Source organism: Dendrobates tinctorius, unplaced genomic scaffold, assembly GCF_039654945.1.
Source record: "Dendrobates tinctorius isolate UK_male_01 unplaced genomic scaffold, ASM3965494v1 ptg000004l, whole genome shotgun sequence".
NCBI classification, from domain to species: Eukaryota; Metazoa; Chordata; class Amphibia; order Anura; family Dendrobatidae; genus Dendrobates; species Dendrobates tinctorius.
Window position 1 is genome coordinate 14,186,787 of NW_027361672.1, and position 23,326 is coordinate 14,210,112.

General features: G+C 43.4%; 1 protein-coding gene across 1 annotated transcript in view; it reads right to left on the reverse strand.

The window, feature by feature from the left end:
• KCNG2 (potassium voltage-gated channel modifier subfamily G member 2) overlaps window positions 1-23,326 on the reverse strand; it is a 393,620-nt gene that overhangs the window by 121,183 nt on the left and 249,111 nt on the right. Inside the window, exon 2 of the mRNA XM_073566294.1 lies at window positions 12,989-13,825. Within this exon, the coding sequence (XP_073422395.1) occupies window positions 12,989-13,750 (762 nt within the window). The 5' untranslated portion in view covers window positions 13,751-13,825. The remainder of the gene's footprint in view (window positions 1-12,988; window positions 13,826-23,326) is intronic.

Sequence of the window (23,326 nt, forward strand, 5' to 3'; positions counted from 1 at the left end):
GCGTACTCAGGACAAATTGGACAACAACTTTTGGGGTCCAATTTCTCCTGTTACCCTTGGGAAAATAAAAAAATGGGGACTAAAAGATCATGTTTGTGGAAAAAATACGATTTTTTTATTTTCACGCCCGGACGTTATAAACTTCAGTGAAGCACTGGGGGGTTCAAAGTGCTCACCACACATCTAGATAAGTTCCTTGGGGGGTCTAGTTTCCAAAATGGTGTCATATGTGGGGGGTTTCTACTGTTTTGGTACATCAGGGGCTTTCCTAACGCGACATGGTGTCCGATCTCAATTCCAGCCAAAAACGTCAAATGGCGCTGCTTCCCTTCCAAGCTCTGCCATACGCCCAAATAGTGGTTTACCCCCACATGTGGGGTATCAGCGTACTCAGGATAAATTGCACAATATCTTTTAGGGTCCTGTTACTTTTGGAAAAATAAGAATTGAGGGTGAAAAGATCATTTTTGTGGAAAAAATATGATTTTTTAATTGTACTGCTGTACGTTATAAACTTCTGTGAAGCCCTTGGGGGTTCAAAGTTCTCACCACACATCTAGATAAGTTCCTTGGGGGGTCTAGATTCCAAAATGGTGTCATTTGTGGGGGGTTTCCACTGTTTTGGTACATCAGGGGTTTTCCAATCGCGACATGGTGTCCGATCTCAATTCTAGCCAAAAACGTCAAATGGCGCTGCTTCCCTTCCGAGCTCTGCTATGCGCCCAAATAGTCATTTACACCCACATATGGGGTATCAGCGTACTCAGGACAAATTGCACAATAACTTTTAGGGTCCTGTTACCCTTGGAAAAATAAAAATTGGGGGTGAAAAGATCATTTTTGTGGAAAAAATATGATTTTTTAATTGTACCGCTGTACGTTATAAACGTCTGTGAAGCCCTTGTGGGTTCAAAGTTCTCACCACATATCTAGATAAGTTCCTTGGGGGGTCTAGTTTCCAAAATGGGGTCACTTGGGGGGGTTTCCACTGTTTAGGTACATCAGGGGCTCGCCAAACGTGACATGGCGTCCGATCTGAATTCCAGCCAATTTTGCATTGAAAAAGTCAAACGGCGCTCCTTCCATTCTGAGCTCTGCCATGCGCCGAAACAGTGGTTCCCTCCCACATATCAGGTATCAGCGTACTCAGGACAAATTGCACAATAAGTCTTGCAGTCCAATTTCTCCTGTTACCCTTGGTAAAATAAAGAAAATTGAACCTGAAGTATTTTTTTTGTGAAAAAAAGTTAAATGTTCATTTTTTTTTTTAATATTCAAAAAATTCCTGTGACGCACCTAAAGGGTTAATAAACTTCTTGAATGTGGTTTTAAGCACCTTAAGGGGTGCAGTTTTTAGAATGGTGTCACTTTTGGGTATTTTCTATCATATAGACCCCTCAAAGTGGCTTCAAATGTGAAGTGGTCCCTAAAAATAAAATGGTGTTGCAAAAATGAGAAATCGCTGGTCAATTTTTAACCCTTATAACTTCCTAACAAAAAAAAATTTTGGTTCCAAAACTGTGCTGATGTAAAGTAAACATGTGGGAAATGTTATGTATTAAGTTTTTTGTGTGCCGTATCGCTGTGATTTAAAGGCATAAAAATTCAAAGTTGGAAAATTGCGAAATTTTCAAAATTTTCGCCAAATTTCCGTTTTTTTCACAAATAAACGCAAGTTATTTGAATGCAATTTTACCACTAACATGAAGTACAATATGTCACGAGAAAACAATGTCAGAATCACCGGGATCCATAGAAGCGTTCCAGAGTTATGACCTCATAAAGATACAGTGGTCAGAATTGTAAAAATTGGCCCGGTAGTTAACGTGCAAACCACCCTTGGTAGTGAAGGGGTTAATGAACAGGGCCACATGATCACTCGGCTGGAATAGTGCTGCAGCCGGAAGGAACGAGATGTAGTGCCAGCGAGGGAGCGCAGATAGGTAAGTAGGATGTGTGCTGGAAGCCGGCGGCTGGCACTGTGCACTATTACAGCAGCGGCACAGGCTTTAGCCACAGCCACCGACTCCTGCCTCAGTGACCCGTTGCTCCGCCACTCCCCTTCCCCCACCATCTTTCTGGGACAATTGACTCGCTTATAAGCCGAGGGGGGCATTTTCAGCAGAAAAAATGTGCTGAAAAACTCGGCTTATACACGAGTATATACCGTATATACTCGTGTATAAGCCGACCTGTGTATAAGCCGACCCCCCTAATTTTGACACAAAAACTGGGAAAAATTATTGACTCGTGTATAAGCCTAGGGTGGAAAATGCAGCAGCTACTGGTAAAGTTCAAAAATAAAAATAGATACCAATAAAAGTAAAATTATTTGAGACATCAGTAGGTTAAATGTTTTTGAATATCCATATTGAATCAGGAGCCCCATATAATTCTCCATACAAAATACACCCCATATAATGCTGCACAAAGGTTAATTATGGCCCCATAAGATGCTCCATAGAATAATATGCCCCATATAATGCTTCATAAAGGTTATGGCCCCATAAGATGCTCCATAGATTATGCCCCCCATAAGATGCTCCATAGACTATGCCCCCATATGCTGTCCCATAGATTATGCCCCCATATGCTGCTCCATAGATTATGCCCCCATACGCTGCTCCATAGATTATGCCCCCATACGCTGCCCCATAGACTATGCCCCCATATGCTGCTCCATAGACTATGCCCCCATATGCTGCCCCATAGACTATGCCCCCACATGCTGCCCCATAGAATATGCCCCCATATGCTGCTCCATGGAATATGCCCCCATATGCTGCCCCCATATGCTGCTCCATAGAATATGCCCCCATATGTTGCCCCATAGAATATGCCCCCATATGCTGCCCCCATATGCTGCTCCATAGAATTTGCCCCCATATGCTGCCCCATAGAATATGCCCCCATATGCTGCCTCATAAAATATGCCCCCATATGCTGCTCCAAAGATTATGCCACCATATGCTGCCCCAAATATGCTGCTCCATAGAATATGCCCTTATATGCTGCCCCATAGAATATGCCCCCATATGCTGCCCCATAGAATATGCCCCCATATGCTGCCCCATAGATTATGCCCCCATATGCTGCTCCATGGAGTATGCCCCCCTATGCTGCTCCATAGAATATGCCCCATATGCTGTTCCATAGACTATGCCCCCATATGCTGCTCCATGGAATATGCCCCCCATATGCTGCTCCATGGAATATGCCCCCCATATGCTGCTCCATGGAATATGCCCCCATATGCTGCTCCATAGACTATGCCCCCATATGCTGCCCCATAGAATATGCCCCCATATGCTGTTCCATAGATTATGCCCCATATGCTGCTCCATGGAATATGCCCCCATGTGCTGCTCCATAGACTATGCCCCCATATGCTGCTCCATGGAATATGCCCCCATATGCTGCTCCATAGAATATGCCCCCATGTGCTGCTCCATAGAATATGCCCCCATATGCTGCGCCATAGAATATGCCCCCATACGCTGCTCCATAGACTATGCCCCTATATGCTGCCCCCATATGCTGCCCCATAGATTATGCCCACATATGCTGCTCCATAGAATATGCCCCATATATTATGCCCCCATATGCTGCTGCTGCTGCAAAAAAAAATGCCATACTCGCCTCTCCTGCTCAGGACCCGGCACCTGTGATATTCACCTGTCCGGGGTCCATCGCTGTTCACCACTGTGTGCGCGTCCTCTGTCAGTGACTGTTCAGCCAGCAGAGGGCGCAGCACACACTAACCACGTCACCGCACCCCCTGCTGGCTAAACATCACGGACACAGGAAGCAGCAGACGGCGGTGAGCAGCGTGGGAACGAGGACAGGTGAATATCGCTATACTCACCCGTCCTGGAACGTCTCTGCAGCCTCGCTTCTCCACTGTCTCCCTTCCTGCCTTCAGCGGTCACGTGATACCGCTCATTACCACTCATGAATATGCGCAGGAAGGGAGACAGTGGAGAAGCGAGGGGGCTGCAGAGAGTGCCAGGATGGGTGAGTATGATCTGTGACACCCCCGCCCCCCCTCCCCCGCTGACCCCCAGGTATATGACTCGTGTATAAGCCGAGAGGGGGACTTTCAGCCCAAAAAAATACACAAGTATATATGGTAGGTAGTTTACATACATTTTTGTGTTCCCATGGAGCATTGCCTGTAAATACAGTAAATGTGATCCAAGACATTAGATAGCTGTCTTCTGAATGAATATTTAGCCAATGGGCCATCTCTCCTGACCCCACCATATAATGAGTATTCAGCTCTGTTGAGGTTTCATGTTTTTTTAATGGAGAAAAAGACAAAGCTGCTGCCATTAAACCAAAAGAAATGGGTGTTGGAATACAGACTTCCGCAACCTTCTCTCTATTGACAATCAGTTGGAAGGTTGGTCTCGCCAAAATCGACGGATTTAGACGACTTTCATTTAATGTGTATGAGGGCATTATATTTCCTTACACTATCTGTGCAAGTACCCCTGCACAATATTAACAAAAATAAGGTTGAGCAAGAATATTCCAATAAAAATTAGGTTGAGCAAGAATATTCCAATGCATGCAAAACATTGTTCTGTTTTCTAATTGATATCTATTGTAAAAATAGGTATTATATTGCTATTCTGCACCCTTAAAAAGCAGATAATAGTGCTGTCAAAGATATGTAGTGTAGCAATGCCAGGTAGGCAAGGGTTAAATCCTAACTCTGCAGGCTTTGATTAGTACAGGGCTAGTTCTGCATATAACCAGGCTAGGTGTTCATGTAAGTCAGTCAGCTGGGGAGGCTGAGCAGTCTGGATGAGTCTTTGAGCTAAAGAGAGAGAGAGAGACCAGAATCCCTCCCTGAGAAGAGTCAGCACGTGCTGTGTGCAGAGAACCGCAAGTATCAGTGGTTGCTATGGACAATAGCTGTTTTTTTTTTTACCAGGCTTGGGCTAGCTGAGCTGTGTATGAGTAGCTAGGGTTTGTTCTGTTTAGGTTGCACCTAGACAAGGCTGGGAGTTTATGTTTATGATTTTGTTTTGGCACAGTGCAACATGTGGAAAGCAATAAAAACTGCATGTTTGGATAAAAACGGCATTGGATGTCCCGAAGGCCAAATGCCTACCAGAGAGTGAACCCCTACAGTAGGTATATTGTTGGCCTACATACAGTACACGCTGTCTAAATAAGATGGTAAAAGCTGATTACTGTTGTTGTGAGGACACTGTAATGGAGCATTCTAGAGCAGTGTAGACCGTGCACCGGGGTGGTCTCTCCCAAAACACAGTGGACAAGGATAAAGAACACAACCAGATAATTTGTCAAGTAACTACTTTTACCTCGACAACGCAAGAAAGAAAACACAGTTAAATTTCACACACACCAAGCCTTGGTCAACTAGGATCCCAGCATTGTACAACCTCTAGGGCCAGGATGTTCTATCAGGTACACTATAATTTGCTTTCATGTAGTTTCTCCTAATGTGGTAACTGAGATTTAACCAAGGGCAGGGTTGTAATTAGGTGGGTTCAAGAGGCAGCGCCTGCAGTGGTATAGCGCAGCGGTTTACAAACTTAACAATTCTCTAAGATTACAATTGTATATATACTGATCAAAAACATAAAGGGAACACTATTCCAGTTGCAACAGGCTGTTTGTTTTCCCTTTATTTCTTTGAGCAGTATATATATATTACACACACACACACGTTCCCCTTAATGAGGTAAGTATTTAGCTCTGGCTCATACAGTTTCACTAGCAAACAATGTCTCTAGTTGGAAAATCTATGTTTTGCGCCAAACTCCAAGTCTGTGTGCACGCTCTGACTGTGATCACTGTGGCGGGGCTTGAGCTCAGGACTTGCCAACTGAAACCTGGTCGCTGAAGAGGTAGACTGATCGTCCATTCATCCGTTAGCTGGGAGGCCGAGGAGTGGATCCTAAACTTGTAACCTGGAGCGTAGTTTTATTGCGCTAACCTAGCAAGAGGCCCCCCATGTCACAACAGATGCCTTAGTAGGAATCTAAAGGTACTGTCACACTTAGTGATGCACCAGCGATCCCGACCAGCGATATGACGCGGTCAGGATCGCTGGTGCATCTCTAAGTGGTCGCTAGTGAGCTGCCACACAGGCAGATCTCACCAATGACATAGCAGCGATCGGGGGTCGTTACTTACCTGTCAGACGAGGTGATCCTGACGTCCTCCTGCCCGCGTCCACGCATCGCTCGTCGGCGCCACAGGAAGCCCAGCAGGAAGCTGACGACGAGAAAAGGTCCAGGACATTCTCGCGCGATCAGCGATAATCAGCGGGGGAGCCGGTCGGAGGTAAGTATCACTCATAGCGATATCGCTAGCAATATCGCTGCTACGTCACAAAAACCAGTGACGTTATAGCGATATTGCTAGCGATATCGCTAAGTGTGACAGGCCCTTAACTCTGCATCCAACCATAGTTGTTTACCCAAAGGACTTCTTTCCAGCTAACAGTCATCACGGAAACAGGTACAAGTTTCTGCAGTACTCTGGTCAGTTTCCAGAACACAACAAACTCCGAGCTCCCAGAATGGCAGTGGATTTCTCTCTCACTCGTCCTCTTCCAGTCAGCTCTCTGCACGTACTGAAAAACACCATGAGGTCTGTAATAGAGTCTATCCAAGAGGCAGCAGTGACCTCTTGTAGCCGGAGATCGATACTGGAAGTCTATTCATTACCTTCTGATAGCAGTGCTGTTTGCCAAATCCTAGGTTTACTAAATACTGCAACTTTACATCATTTATTGGGCAGTGCACATGAAACTGTGTCCCTCTCCCATGACAACACACCCTTTTTACCTTTAAGTAATACACTGGTGTCAAATGTTGAGTTGCCATTTACATCAAAATTTTGGATTTGGTTTAGTACATCTCTTCCAATATGTTATGCTTAGTTATGGGATTAAGTTGGTGATGCAAGGCTCAAACAACCCCAAAGATAGAAGACATGTACCGTCTGCTCAAACCCTACACTAACAAAGAGTGTTAGTTATTCCAGGAGTAGCGCAATGAATATTAGGGAAATATCTATTTGATTCTAAGGAAAACTCCATCTGCTAATTTGAAATAAATTGAAACCTGAATAGATCATTGGGATAAAACAAAAATCATATAGTCACCATTTTTTATTTTTAATAAACAGTGACAAGGAAAATTAATGGTGATGTAGTCTCTATGGCAGACAAGAATATGGGGTACTGGGGTACTTCAGCTAAGCTCACACAGTAGTTGGTTACCATACATTATACAAAACTGCAACTACTGCTGTAGCATGTAATGTCTTGTCAAAATGCAAAACCTCAAGTGAAAAAAATAGATTTAATGCCTGCGCCACTGGCGATGATGAGGCTCACATCTGTCAATTTCCCTTTGTAGACATAGGGCTTTTGAACTCTAGAATATTGTTTAATAACAGTGAATTATCTGTCATCACGCAGATCAATAAAACAAATATAATGGCTCAGTTTATGCTTAACGTGATTTTACATGTGCCCCAATTGTCACATGTAAGGAGAATCAACGTTAACAATTATGCACACTGTGACCATCATTTATCATGTGGCTTTCAGTGCTCGGTGACATAAAGCCATGTAACAAGCCACTTCAGATATTTTGTACACATATGTATTGATCAGATTTTTACATGAAACAGAGTCAATTACTCAGTAAGAGACACGGCTTAATTGGCAGTGTGTATTTCTCCTCGTGTCTTCTTGGTATTTCCTTCAGAACTTGGCCCCTTTTGGGCAAGCAAACACCTTGTGAAAATAAATATCTAATCAATGCAGAACTTAAATGTATGAGATGAAACCTGCTTTTGTTCAAAGATGTAAAAATTGTCATATCTACGTTTTAAATTAATTTGATTCCTTTTATAGAAGACAGTTGACATCTACCTTTTATACCATTTCAGTGCCTCAAGTGCTATTGTTGCCACTAAAATACCATAATCCACAGAGAAATCTAATGGAACCCACTAAAACTGAGCCTTTACATGTTTAGTAATGAAATAGTCTTCAGAATATAAGACATCATCTAATTTTTCAGGGCACTGTCATTATGGTAATGTCATCACATTAAATTATTTTATTGCTTTACAGGTTTAAATAAGCACTCCCATTAAAATTTGCATGGGCTAAACCTGTGTAAATGTGTACGTATGTAATGAAGTGTAGATGTATTAATACACTCACTGATTATCGTCTTCCCGTGTTCAGCTTTGCTCTGGTCTTCTGAGTCACATGACTAAAATTCAGAGTCTCCGGATCACACAGGGCTGTATATGTGAGCCGGAAGTGGCTTTTACAATGTAAGCCGGTGGGTTGGGGGGCTCAGAACTAGGCTACATAGGCGTACATTGTAATAGTGACTTTTGGTTCACACAAACCCCAGTATGAGCTGGCAAATCTGATCAGTTTTCATGTAACCTCTTGCATGTGAGATCAGAGCAGGGTGTCATTACATGACACACAGGAGTAGTCTAGAACATGCAGGTTATTCCTGGGTGAGATGCAATGACAGCCTGATATCACTGCAGAGCAATTACAAGTTGCTTGAGCACAGCAGACATAAGTGTGATTACTGACACACTCCGTAATCAGGAGAGTTGATAGAAGGGTTTGTAATATGACACAGCTAAACTCCGCTACACTGTCTCTCTCCCCACATGGATTCATGCAGGAGGTTAGACCAGATCATCAGAGCTGTCCGACATTATATGTCTCACACAGTGAGAACCCTGATTTAAGCCAGGCTTGGGCAAACTGCGGCCCACGGGCCACATCCGGCCCCCTGAGTGTTCCTGTGCAGGGCTCCTGACACAGCCAGAGAGCTGGAGTCCTCACCTTTGTATGTGAGAGTTAACCATTACCTCCCAGCTTGTACTGTTGTATGTCCTGTGCAGGAGAGGTAAGGGTTAAGTCCCTCATAGTGCTCCCTGTTATGAATGGGTCACCGAGGAGAAAAAGGCAAAACAAGCTAAGCCACAGAAAACCAGAGTGGTTGGTAACTATGCAGATTGCAGATCCCTGATCTTACCACACAACTAGCAGTAGCCGTGGAGCATGCCTACGATGAACCTAGATGCCTCGTCACAGCCGGAGGACTACATAAGCCTAAAGCAAGAAAAAGGAAAACTAACTGCCCCAGAGCAGACCCCAAAGGAAAACGGTGAAACAAGATGAAGGCACAAACACAGGCAGGAAAATAGGCTGAGCAAATGATGGGGCCCAAACTAACTAGACAGGAAAGGAAAGGGAAGACACTGTCTGCAATCTACAAAAAACCCTACAAAAATAATGTACAACACTTCTGATAGCAAAATTAACCCTGAAGTCACTAGACTTCTCCCACTATATCAGCACTCTGAAATATTCTGAGACAGAGCAAAAAGAGACGGAACTAGCAAGGGACAAAAAGCCAATTGGCAAAATACTGATAAATAAGAGTGGAAATTCAGCTCAGCCCCCAGCCGGGGCTGGCAGACCACACAAAAAACTGAATAGACCAACAAAATCAAGTGTGAACATTAGCAGAAAAACTTAGCTTTAGATGACTGGAACAGAGCTGAAAACCAAGAGCTGACAAGCCAGAAGGAATCACCAGCAACTGAATAGGGCGTCGGCTGTATTAAATCCAATCTGAGAATCCTGAGATCCAATCGTCATCCTCATTCTCAGGTGGCAGACCTCCACCGATCAAACCAGCCGCACCACCTCCCGACACCACCAGAGGGAGTCCAGAAGGGGAATCAGAGAATGAACTCACAACAGCTCCCCCTGTGATCTGTGGCTTATCACATCCACTCCATAGACTGCAATAAGGATTCCCACCCCATGACAGTCAGCTCTTGCCCATATGTGATGTGGTTCTCTGCATGTGGAGTATAGGTGGCAGAAAAACTTTTTTCCAATGGTCCCAATTTATTGCTTGATCAACTCCTATTACGTGTTACGATAAGCTTCATTGCAAACAGTATTATCAGGCCACTTTCACACAACTGTAATATTTTTCAAAGTGCCGTCTATGAAAAAAAATAAACCTGACCTCAGACAGAGCACTGGGAGCAATGTTATGGAATTGAGCTAATTATATTACAGCTTGAAAATGTCTGTCTGAGAAATGTCACAGCACTCATCGGTCACTTCTGTTTTTCAGATCAGACTTGCCTGTTGAAGTCAATGGGTGTGCAAAAATAAAAAAATTGGATCCCATATGAATCATCCACATAGCATCCAATTTTTACGAATACATTTACATTACTAACACAGGACACTATTTCTTCTTTAAAATTGTATTCACTTCTGATGTATAAAAATGGATGCCAAAAGGATGACAATACAAATGGAAAATCGTCTTTTTCTGGATGAAATGAACGATTTTATTTATACGCTCATGTAAACTACATCACATAAGCAACTGCTTTTTATAATGTGACAAAATTAATATTATGCAAAATTAAAGGGTGATCCGAAACCAAAAGTGACTTTCATACTAAATTTAATTCAATAATCTAATCACTTTTCTAATTTTAGTTAAAAAATGTCTACCTTTGCCTCTCTACTCTAACTCCTGTCTGCTTGTGTTTTTTTTGCTTTTTTTTTTAACTTCCAATGACATTTGTTTGAGAATCTCAGTGCATTTTTGGGTACTCACATGGGACATCATCTGGGGGCAGAGGATGCGCTCACTGCCACAGCTGCTTTCCCCACCATGAAATAAAGAGTCATCTGTTTCAGAGACTGGACTGGTCCCTGCCGGGTCTTCCTCGCATTCTTAGAACAAGCAAGGGAGCACACTGTCACTGTGTATTCAAAGGAATCTATTTATATAATTGCCTTGTAATGTTTTCATTTCCTGTTCTGTCCAGATGTCAACGTATCCCAGAATTCCAAGCGGAGGAAGTCCACCAACCGCCATATTGGGACACCCAAGTGATGGGTGTCTCAATATGGTAACTGATGCTGGTACCAACCTATTGCGCGGTACCACCAGCAGAACGCCGTCGCACCACTCACTCACACACACAGACACTCATACACTCTCACAGCCTCTTGCGCGGTACCACCAGCGGAACACCATCGCACTGCGCCTGCGCAAATTCTGTGCAGGCACAGTGAATCATTCGGCTGATGCCGGTGGCAGATGTGCAACGTGTGTATAGCCAGAGGAAGCTGGTCACATTAAAGGGGTTTTCCCACGAACGAAAGTTCATTCTAAAAATTGTCTGTGTTTGACTGTGTACGGAGCATACCACATCTCCTGGGCAGGGGAAGAAGCAAAAGACAATACTGACATTACAGCAGGGGATCACAGAGGATTCATTTTGTGAGGTAAAATATTTCACTGTTTTTAAACAATATTTTACCTCACAAAATGTATCCTCTGTGATCTCCTGCTGTAATGTCAGTATTGTCTTTTGCTTCTTCCCCTGCCCAGGAGCTGTGGTATCTTCTGTACACGGCCAGACACAGACAATTTTTAAAGTGAACTTTCATTCGTGGGAAAACCCTTTTAAATAGAAATTCCTCCTGACATGCTGCGCACTGACTGTTTAGTGATGAGGTACACAGGTCAAACAAGAGATGACATGAGAGGAGAAGACAGCCGATGGGGAGAGAGAAAGCGCACAGGGGTGAGAAAGACAGAGCACAGGGGGGAGACAGCTCAAACAGGACAGCACATGAGGGGAGAACACAGCACAGGAAGGCGAGAGACAGCAGACAAGGGGGATAGCACATAGGGTGGACAGGTCAAAGAAGAGACCACAGATGGGAGAAGTCAGCACATGGGGAGAGAGAGTGGATAGGTGGGTGAGCACATGGGGGGGGAGATTCTCAAAGCTGCAAAGCCTGCCCTAATCGTGACATTCGCCCTCCTGATGCGATAGCATCGGGCCTCCATCTAGTATAGCATAAGAAGCTCATACTGAGTATACGTCACAATTTACAACCAACGCATTATCAGATGAGCAGGACTAGCCGAACCTCCAAAACAGATATCACTGATGGTGCCTAATTTCAGAGAGGGCGCAGAGGCTGTGGCAGTGTCCCCAGCTTCTGCCTCCTGATGACAGCTCATTCGAGTATCTCAGCATGCACTGGTGAATCTCAAACAAAATGTCATGGGACATAAAAAAACAACAAAAAACACAACACAAGAATTCAGAATGTAGAAGGTACGTTAGGGAATTTTTCACTGAAGTATATTAGAAAACAAGATTATATTATTACACTGAATAGATATACATTTAATATGAAATTCACCTTTGGTTTCGGACCACCCCTTTAAGTTCAGCCGATTGGTTCGGCCCTCCACAGCAGTGCCAGTTTCTCATGTGGCCCCTTGGGAAAATTAATTGCCCACCCTTGCTCTAAGCTATTCTTCCCTTTGTGTGTTGCTGCCTGTTATGTTTGGCCGACATCATACAGGAGACAGAAATACATGCCCTCAGTCAAAATGGTTGATAACACCCACTTTCGCTTTAAAAAGATAACTAATTAGGTGCCAAATACTTTGATTGCTAATATCTCCGCAACAGAGCGGTGAAATAAAAATAAGAAAAAAAGAACACAGTTTAAGGGAACATGTCAAAGTGGCATGAACTTTTACATTATCCTATGCTGAAAAAGATTGTTTCTGTTGCTTATATAATACATGTAAATTATTGGTAGAGCTGGATTCATACCTGCAATTAGGAATTCCATTTGTATTTTCCATTTTAGGAACTGACACATGGAATTAATGTCCAAAAGGGATCAACTGTCAGTTTTTTTTAGAACAGAAAAAAAGTTTTGCTTATTTTTACATTCTACAAACTGACACATAACGGAACCCAGATAGACCTATAAGAATCAATGGAGCCCCTGCACTTCCAATGACATCAGTTATGCAACTGATCTATTTCAGAAATGAATTCTCAAACTCAGATATCAACTCAGCATTATGTTATGATGACTTACCCTATCTTCCTCGTCTCTGAAATCTGGCATGGTGCTAATACAGAGACTTACAGCTGTGATTGCCACAAAAGAAACGGACAAACAGGCAAAAATCTTTCCAGGAATCCCTGAGTGAGGGTTCTCCACCATGTCCCTGAGATGCTTCATGCATTGGGCTAAACGCCCACTGTCCTGCAAGGCACTTTGTGAATTCTCCTTGGAGGTGCCATATTCGCCTTCATACATCTTAGCTTCAGCTAATTCCTCTTCCTTCTGCTGCAGCTTTCTAAGGCAGCACCACTCCAATTGCTCATCCTCTATCCCCCAGTATATAAGTTCTTCCTGAAAAGAAAGGGCACACATCTCTCTCAGTATCCTTAGCTTGCCAGCTGCCAAGAAAGTCATAATAGTCCTAAAGGCACAGGGGTTACGATCAAAGAAAAACTCATTGCAATTGATGTCATAATCATCACAAATATCCATGATTTCATCATAATTGTTGCAAGCTTTAAGTTTTCCCAGCCGTGTTAGTGGACAGTCTTCTAGTGTGGTCCATGGGATCCGGTACTTTATGCCCCCTACATTGATTATGACATGTCGCATCCTATCCTCCACTTGGCCTCTGTAACATCTCTCCTCTCCAGGTCGAAGGAGCTTAGCTGTTTTGTAGAATACCCCTTTCCGGGTCCGCACTTCACAAAAATTCTCACTCACATTCTTAAACCTAAAGGAGGTGAAGTCGGCCTCTGCTTTTCCTGCCAGTAATGCCATTTCCTGATACATTGGCTTTCTTCATTTAGGCAACCACTCTTTCTAGAAGAAACGGTAGATGCTCTATCAACCAAATCAGCTCCAGATCTGAAAGAGAAGAGCATGTGTTCATAATTTTAGTATTGTTTATGGGAGCAGAGTACATAAAATTAATGGAATGTAAACAGAACATGGAACGGTATATCCAAAAGCAATAAACTTCAGACGTTGGTCAACGTTGCACGTGTTCACAAATCTCATGATGGTTGTGTGAGGGAATGATCACAGTTTATGAATCAGAGGAGATAAATTAACATACAATGACACTGGAACTACTCCAATTTGAGCTCACCATCCTAGACCACAGATTTGCATCATAAACTTACACAGCAACTTTTTTTTTTTTACAGTTATAGTATTTGAGCTGAATTTGATGTATGGGTTTCTGCAAAAACAAACAAATCAGAAGGATGGCAGCCCAAGATGAATGTGATAATCACACAGGAAATAATGATCTGCTCTCCTCTCGGAATATGTACTGTAAGTGAGCATAAGTCAAAACAGATCATCATGAGACATGATTAAGCCACAAACAGAATGACTAGGGTCCCCAGCAGAGTATTAAAGAATATTAGCGGTATAAGGTACATTTACTCTCAATACATTTCACAAAATGAGTTTTATAAGAATTAGCTTGAAAAGTGACTTCAGATAGCACAACTAGTTCTGTATGAATCTGATCTGCAGTGTATCAAATACTTATTTTCCTCACTGCAAAACTAGAAAATGTAGACAGGAGTGCTACCTTAAAGTGGATGCAACAACACAAACTATGCACATTATTAAACAGATGTCTTAAACCCAATGAGACTGGTGGACAGACTTTGAAAATTCACGAGAGTGCAAGTGAATTCAGTCACCTCCCACCCACCTAGCCTGACAGATTGCTGCAGCATGTACTGAGTAGCTTGAGATTTCAGCAGCAGGGAGAAGTGGTATTAAGGAGGCGTTAAAGAAATCATGCCAGGCAGGCGGAGATTGCATAATCCTATAGGAAAGTTGAACTCAGACATTCTGATTGGATTTTTTCTAGTAACTGCTAAATTCTTATACTTCTAGATCCATTTAATAAATGCCGATTGTATTGTGAAATCTAGTGACAGATCCGCTTTACATGCTTACTGCCAGTTTTACTAAAGGTTTTGAATGATTGCAGTCTGTTATAGCGTAATCTCATACAAATGCAGCTATATGGTATTTTTACAAGCTGCAGATATAGTGCAGAAGTTTAAAAGACCGAAAACCCCATTTCATACATCTAAATGGGTTTATGTAACATTCATGGATATTTGCAAACCCTATTGAGTGGCACAGAAACTTTGGTCATTATAAACTACAAAACTTGGCAAAATGCATACCCAAAAGATAATATATTCCATTGCTGATCATCATTCATATTGACTTGTCTCCTCTGTGCAAATTATTGTCCCACAGGCAAAAAAGTAAAGTAGAAATAAAAAATTGAACCAGAATAAGACTAAATTTGGGCTTTTATATGCAAGTAGAAAGGATCACAATTGTGGGCTTGATGAGTTTGATCTTTATCTCTCAACGGGAGATCTTTAGATATACCGGATGGTAGCCAGATTAGCTTGTTGCCCGGGCAAGGCGACAAATCAACACAGAGACAGGGTGTATCTGTATCAAAGATGCTGTCTAAGCACCCTTCATTTAATAAAAAGGTGCGGTCATATATACCCTTTCTGGTGGGTGTTAACATTACATCATCATATTTCATTGGCTGATTAATTATCAAAAGTAAGCATAAATGGTTCTAACCAATCATATTCATATTTGGTCACCAATCAGATTGTCTTTGGCTGTTAATTATTAGATACATTCGGGAATTTCCAGAGAAACACGTAAACAGGTGTTGATTATACAATACCCTAGCATTAGCCTCCTAACCTGTCCTAATAAGGGCTTATAGCCCCTTTATCTACAGTGATTCATCTAATTCTAAAGGGGGTTTTACACATAGCGATATCGCTAGCGATATCGCTATAACGTCACCGATTTTGTGACGTTATAGCGATATCGCTAGCGATATCGCTATGTGTGATACTTACCTCCGACCGGCTCCCCCCGCTGTCCATCGCTGATCGCGCGAGAATGTCCGGCTCCATTTCTCGTCGTCAGCTTCCTGCTGGGCTTCCTGCTGTGACGACGAGCGACGCGTGGAGGCGGGCGGGAGGACGCCAGGATGGCTGTGTGTGAAAGGTGAGTATCGTGCGCTGCGTCGCTGCTGCATCGCTGTGAGATCTTTCTGTGTGAAAGCTCACTAGCGATCATTTAGCGATGCACCAGCGATCCTGACCGGGTCGTATCGCTGGTCGGATTGCTGGTGCATCGCTAAATGTAAAAGGGCCTTAAGACTATGTACTCATTATCTACATTAGGCCTACGTGGAACTCGTGATATGTCCTTCAGTTACATGAATCATGAGGTGCAAGAATAACAAAAGACTAGGTGAGAGTTGATCTCTTTCTCTGAGAGCTAATATATGAATTGTTTCATAGAAGTATTAAGAGCAAGACCCTAAGAGTGTATGAAGGGTCCCCATAGAATCAGGGTTTCCCTATCAGGCTATAAGTGTGTAAGTTGGGGTTTGGAATATATTATTTTATATATGAATATATGATAAACTTGATATTTAATATATTGTGATCAATGGTCCCCATGTAAATCTTTAAGCTGCACTGTAGCTTAGGCTGGTTTCACATTTGCATTTTTTTGCGCTGCGTTTTTGCGCATATGTGCGCATGCGGTTTTTTAACCTATATTTAACATGGGTGTGCATACGTGCGCATTAGCATGCGCACGTATGCGTTTTTCGTGCGCTGCGTTTTTTTAAGATGCGCGTCCATAATTTCCAGACGCTACATGTTGCATTGTTTGGTCCACCCAACCGCTTAAAAAAAAACGTATGCGCATGTTTTGCGCAAAAAATTAACATTGTCTATGGGTGTGCATACGTGCGCATTGGCATGCGCAAGTATGCGGTTTTTTTGCGCATGCATTTTTTAGGTGTCCATTGGTTAGACAAGTTATAAAAAACCCCAACTACAAAAACTTCATGTTTGTATAAAAGTAGGTGTCTGCCAGAACTTTACCACAACTATAGAGACAGCCTGGAGAGCATTTCCAGCTTCAGCGGCAAGAATGTGAGTATTATTACATCTAAAAATATATTCCTGTCCTTTTAATTTGGATATGTGCTAATGCTTTGTATTATTTTTACATGCAGTATGTCTTCGGAATCTGAATATTCACCATCCCGGCAGGAACTGGCGCAAGCAGACCGTGAGGTGATTATTTCCGTGCGTTTGGTAAGTATATCTGCTGCTTCTCAAAATCTCTAACGTTTGTTTTTTTTTTCAGACATCGTCATCTTCAGCGGACGCGACTAGTGAAGGCGAACAGCATGAGCAGCCAAGCCAAGTCCCGGTGGTGATACGGAATGTAAGTATCAAATGATTTGTAATGTCCTTTATTTTTTATCTTCTATCTTTCCTCTTTTCTGGATCTTTTTTAACTTTTTATTCACACAAAATTCGAATATTCTAATGAATGTTTTTTGTCTAGGTTCCACAACGGGATGAAGACGTCTACCTGGATAATGAGCACCTTATCCGCCTGGTCCAGAAGCGTGCCCCGTTGTGGGACAGCCATGACCGGTTGTACAAGGACAATGTGGTGACCCGTCGGCTATGGAATGAGGTGGCCACAGCGTTGATGGATGGCTGGGACAGTGCCACTGCAACCGCCAAAAAGGCATTTAGTATTTCCCTGCTCCGTTATGCCGCAGTGACTATTGTCCTTGATGGCACTGTTGTGTTTCGTGCTAGATACAGTATATTCTAGCAGGAAACCCAACAGTGTCATCTGGCTCAACAGTGACTGCTTTGGGTATTGTATTGCTGTTTTGTGCCGCATTGACTCTTGCTCGTTATGGCACTGTTGGGTTTCGAGCTAGATATATTCTAGCAGGAAACCCAACAGTGTCATCTGGCTCAACAGTGACTGCTTTGGGTATTGTATTGCTGTATTGTGCCGCATTGACTTTTGTTCGTGATGGCACTGTTGGGTTTCATGCTAGATATATTCAAGCAGGAAACCCAACAGTGTCATCTGGCTCAACAGTGACTGCTTTGGGTAATGTATTGCTGTATTGTACCGCATTGACTCTTGTTCGTGATGGCACTGTTGGGTTTAGTGATAGCATATTTTGTGCATCATACACAATTGTTAAATGTTGTTTGTTTGTTTTTCCAACAGTGAACAAAGTCCGAACACGTTGGCGCTCGATCAAGGACCGCTTCAACACTGATGTTCGTGCTGAGGGACAGGTTCGCAGTGGTTCAGCGGCAAGGACCAGAACAAAATACCGGCACTATCAAGCTTTGCAGTTCCTAAGACCGGTCCTTGCCACCAGAGCGCAAGTATTATAATTTTTGTTTTTTATTTTTATTAATCTGTGTTTTTCTATTCCACAGCTGGTGCTTCTTGTAAATGCATGATAGTAATGTTTTTCCTTTCTTCAACAGCACCTGGAGCAGCACCCTGCAACCTGGCCCTGAAGCGGTCCTTCATCGGACGTCCTCGGACTCGTCTCAGCCATCTGACAGCCAGGAAGCACCTTGCACGTCTGCAACACGGACAGCTGCTGACCAGGAAGCTGGTCAATCAGGTGTTTTCCTGTCCCAGGTCTCTGCCACTGGTTATGCGGGCACTACCCGCCAGCGGCAGAGGGCCTTGGACAGGAATGTCTTGCCCGAGTTTATGCACTTGAGCGAGGCCTTTAATGCCAGCCTCAAGTCGCTGTCAGACAGAGTGGAAAGCGGTTTTTCAGTAATGGAACGTGGTTTTAACCACATGGAACACCACTTCCACTCTGTCGAACAGCGCCTTGACCGTCTGGAGGCCGATCTCAACAGACCAGCGCACCATTTTTTTAGTAAAATTGAAAAAGGGCATGGCGGAACTCCTTAGTCCTGAGCAACAGCTGAGTGTGCTGCAGGCCTGCAACAATGCTTTCTTGCAGGCTATGCAGCATAATCAGTACGGGCAGCAGTCAGTAGTGTCATTTCCAACAGTGCCACTATTGACTCGCTTCACCTCACTACAGACTTGTGCTGCATACCACTGCACGGACACCTCTATTCAAAGCCAGGACACCCACCATTACACCACCACAAGTCTGAGTGCTGCTGGTCACTTCACCAACACCACCATAGCAAGTGCTGCTCCTGTCTGGAGCACCACCACCACCCCATGCATGCTTGGCGCACAGCCACCGTGACCACTCCTCAAACGTGGAACAGCCCTGCCGCCAGCACTATAACATGTACTAGCCCTGCCACTACCACTCCGCAAACATGGACCATCACTGCCGCCACCAGTCCTCCTGCAAGGACAAGCACTGCCACCGCCACCACAGAGCATCAGCAGCAGCCACAGCAGCAGCAGCCACAGCCACAGCAGCAGCAGGCACAGCAGCAGCAGCCACAGCAGCAGACGGGGGACCTACATTCCTTATTTGCCACAAGTTCCAGGCGGGGCCAACAATCAAGGCAGGCATGGGGCCCAAGGAGGTCCAGGCAGGCCAGTTTAAGGAGACAAAAAACACTTAGGACCACTGTCACTGAACCTCTGTCCTCTCATCCTAGTGTGTCTAGTTCCATTGCCATCACTGGCCTCCCTTCACCCACAAGTTTTGTTGCACCTTCCCCTAGAACACCTTCATCCACTATAAGCTGTTCATCTTCACTGCACACCCCCAACTTGCAACCATCTGTCACCAAACGCCAAAAAAATAAAGTTTTTTATAATTTTTTTGTTTAAAAATAAATTTGAATTTCTTGTTTACCATAACAAAGTTTGATTAATATTTTTTGCGCTGCCTACACACAGTGCGCCGTACATACAATGCGCCTTCAACTTTGCAAGGTGTCATTAAGTGTTTTGAGGATGAGCTGTTTTTACCATCCTCATTTCTCTTATTGTTATACTAGGCCAGGGGGATGATAGATATACCATGTAATTAACAACATACTCTTATTAAGGCTATGTGCACACGTAGTTTTTTGCTTCTGCGGATTTTGGAGAGAAAACCGCAGGTAAATCCGCAGGACAAAAGTCCTGCGGTTTATCTGCGGTATTGCCTGCGGTTTTACACCTCATAATGGATGAGGTGTAAAACTGCAGCGTTTCTGCACCAAACAATTGACATGCTACGGATTGTAAACCACGGAAAAATCCCCAGCATGTGCACTGCGTTTTTTTATTTCCATAGGAAATAAAGGTACTGTACAATGCAGCAAAATCTGCTGCGGACCCGCAGGTGCAGAAACACTGCGGAAACACAGTAGAATCCGCACCGTGTGCACATACCCCAAGTGTGTGTTCAATCAACTGATGCGTAAAATACACGTCATATGGCCAATACTCAGGCCTATGGCCAATACTCAGGCCTAGTATCATAACTATTTATCAATCATGGGCAGGTTAATACACATGATTTTTAACCTGCAGCGTCACTTCGTACCAATATATTTCACGAAAACTAGCGATGCTGCAGTTTAACTCGTATGTGTAGTTACCTGCCCAGGTGTGAGAACATCATTAATTCACAGGTATACATGGGAAGTTGTTTATTATAATGTAGTGTAAAAAGACATAGTGCACTTGGTACAGGTATCAAAACAGGTTTTTTATTAACATACACACACGAAAACAGTTTTACACCATTTCAACTTGCCAGTGCACCCGTCCTACATCAGAGAAAAAGTAGGCCTCAAATTGGTCCCTCATTTGGCCAACTTCAACGGATGACCTGAGAGGGTGCTGACTGAATTCAGGCAATGGGTTAGGAGCAGCATCATCGAGTTCAAAGGTCGGGTGCTCTTTAGCCATCACAAAATTATGTAGAACCACACACGCCTTTACCACCTCATCCACTGTTTCCAGTTTCAGATTAATGGCTGTGCCGAGAATTCGCCATCTGGAGACAAGAATCCCAAAAGCACACTCTACAGTTCTTCTGGCCCTGGTCAGCCTGTAATTAAAGATTTTTTTGGTGTGGTCAAAGTCACAGCTGGAGTATGGTTTCAGTAGGTTTGAGCACATTTGAAAAGCCTCATCCCCAACCATTACAAAGGGCAGTGGCGGAGCTTCGGTGTGGGGAAGAGGCCGTGGCATAGGGAAATTAAATTGGTTGCCATACAACCTCTGGCCCATGCCTGAGTTTTTAAAAGCCTGGGAGTCATTACCACGGCCAAATGCTCCAATGTCTACTGCTACAAACATACATCCGGCATCCACAATGGCCATGAGTACTGTTGAAAAGTACTTTTTGTAATTATAATACTCCGATCCAGTTCTTTTGGGTTTGATGATCCGTATGCATTTCCCATCCACCACTCCCAAACAGTTGGGGAAATTGCATACTGTCCAGAATTTGTCAGCAATTTCCATCCACTTTTCAGCGGTGGGCAGGGGCATAAATTCTGGACAAAGAAAGGTTCCAGAGAACCCGGCAGGTGTCCGCGACAATTCCAGACAAGGTGGAGATTCCAATACGGTACTGGAAGTGTAGTGAAGATAGGGTCTCTCCAGTCGCCAGGAATCTGCGAAACAGAGAAAGAAGTAAAATTAATATTTCTGTATATGGTTTTTTAAAATAAAAAAAAAATTAGTACATTCACGAAAAATAATTAGGCCAGGTTTAGAATAATACATGTCATAAAAAAAAAATGCAGACACCCCACCTTGGTTTTTAAATATTACGTACCGTAATGTCACCAGGAGCCGTTCCTCAGGAGGAATCGCACGACGGAGCTGTGTGTCCTGTCTCCGGATGGATTCTTGGACAAGCAAATCCCTGAAACTTTCTTGGGACATCCGGATATAATCTGTAAATTTCCCCGGGTTTGCCTGTAGCTCGCTGTAGAGGGTGTGGTACGCCCCACGGCTCTCCCGGAGTTCAGACTCTCGCGCTCGACGTAGACATCCTTCCATGCCTAAGTGGGAAGAGTGCAATGTTTTCAGTATGTCTCTTCTGAGAACTTCTGGTATAACCACCCTGTCTCCTTTAAAGATGATTCCTTGCTGCACTGACAATTCATCTCTTATGTGGAAGAATGGTGAAACTTCCCTTGGAGCATGTTGCTTGTATTTTGGCCAGCCCTGCAAGATGACAGTCTTTAAACTCTGGAGACTTATCCTTCTCTGTGCAAGTCTGGATTTTCTTCAACTTTTCTTTTGACACTGCAAGGTAGTTATACATATTGATGATTTCAATGTCTTTCTCCTCATAATTTGTGATAGGAAGGTAAGCTCTGCTTAGCGTATCTGCAATCAGTAAGTCTTTTCCTGGACAGTACCTGATGTCAAAATCATATTTCTGAAGTTGTAACAGCATGCGCTGTAGTCTCTTTGGGGCATTCAGTAGTGGTTTCTTTGTAATGCTCTCCAAAGGTTTGTGATCCGACTGTACTCTTACCCGTCGACCATAGGTGTATTGGTGAAACTTCTCCAACCCAAATACCACAGCCAGTAGATCCTTCTCAATCTGAGCATATCCTTGCTCTTTTGTTGTAAGGGCTCTGCTTGCAAATGTGAGTGGCTGTTTGTTCTGCATTAATATAGCTCCAAGGCCTTTTTCTGAAGCATCACATTGTACCACTACTTCTTGATCTGGATCGAAATACTTTAGGGTTGCTGCATCTGCAATAGCTTTCTTTACTTATTGGAAAGCAGTCTCCTGGATTTCCGTCCATTCCCAGAGCACATCTTTGTGGGTTAGCTGTCTCAGTGGCTCACACATGTCCGACAGATGACTGCAAAATTTGGAGATAATTTACCATGCCCAAAAATCGTTGTACTCCACAAACATCAGTAGGGGTAGGCAAATCTTGTATTGCTCTCACCTTTTCAGGATCCACTTTTACACCGTTTGAAGTCAGACGATGTCCAATATAGGCCACTTCTGTCATTTTCAGTTTGAATTTGTCCAAGTTCAGCTTTGTGTGTTTTCCTCTGCATCTGTCCAAAAATTGTATCATCTTCTGATCGTGATCCTTGATTGCAGATTCCATATCTTCACCTTCTCCCACTATTAGTATATCATCTGCTATTGTCTTCACTCCAGGAAGTCCTTCCAAAGCCTGCATTAATGTCTGCTGGAACACCTCTGGAGCAGGTTTTAGTCCCATGGGCATTCTCAGCCATTTAAAACGTCCAAATGGTGAAGAAAATGTGGTCAATAAACTTGATTCTTCAGTCAGTGCCACATGCCAAAATCCATTTTTCACATCACATACAGAAAATATTTTAGCTTTTGATAAATCTGGTAGAACATCATCTAATGTCGGCATGGGGTAATGATTTATTTTCAGCGTTGTACATCACCAGTACCTTGTCAGTTGGCTCAATAGAAACCTGTTTGTTCAGCAGAGCAGATGGAATTACATTGCAGCTTGTTCCACAATCCAGCTGAAATCTAATGGGCTTCTCATCCAACAAGAATGTTGCATAAAGCTGCTTGGC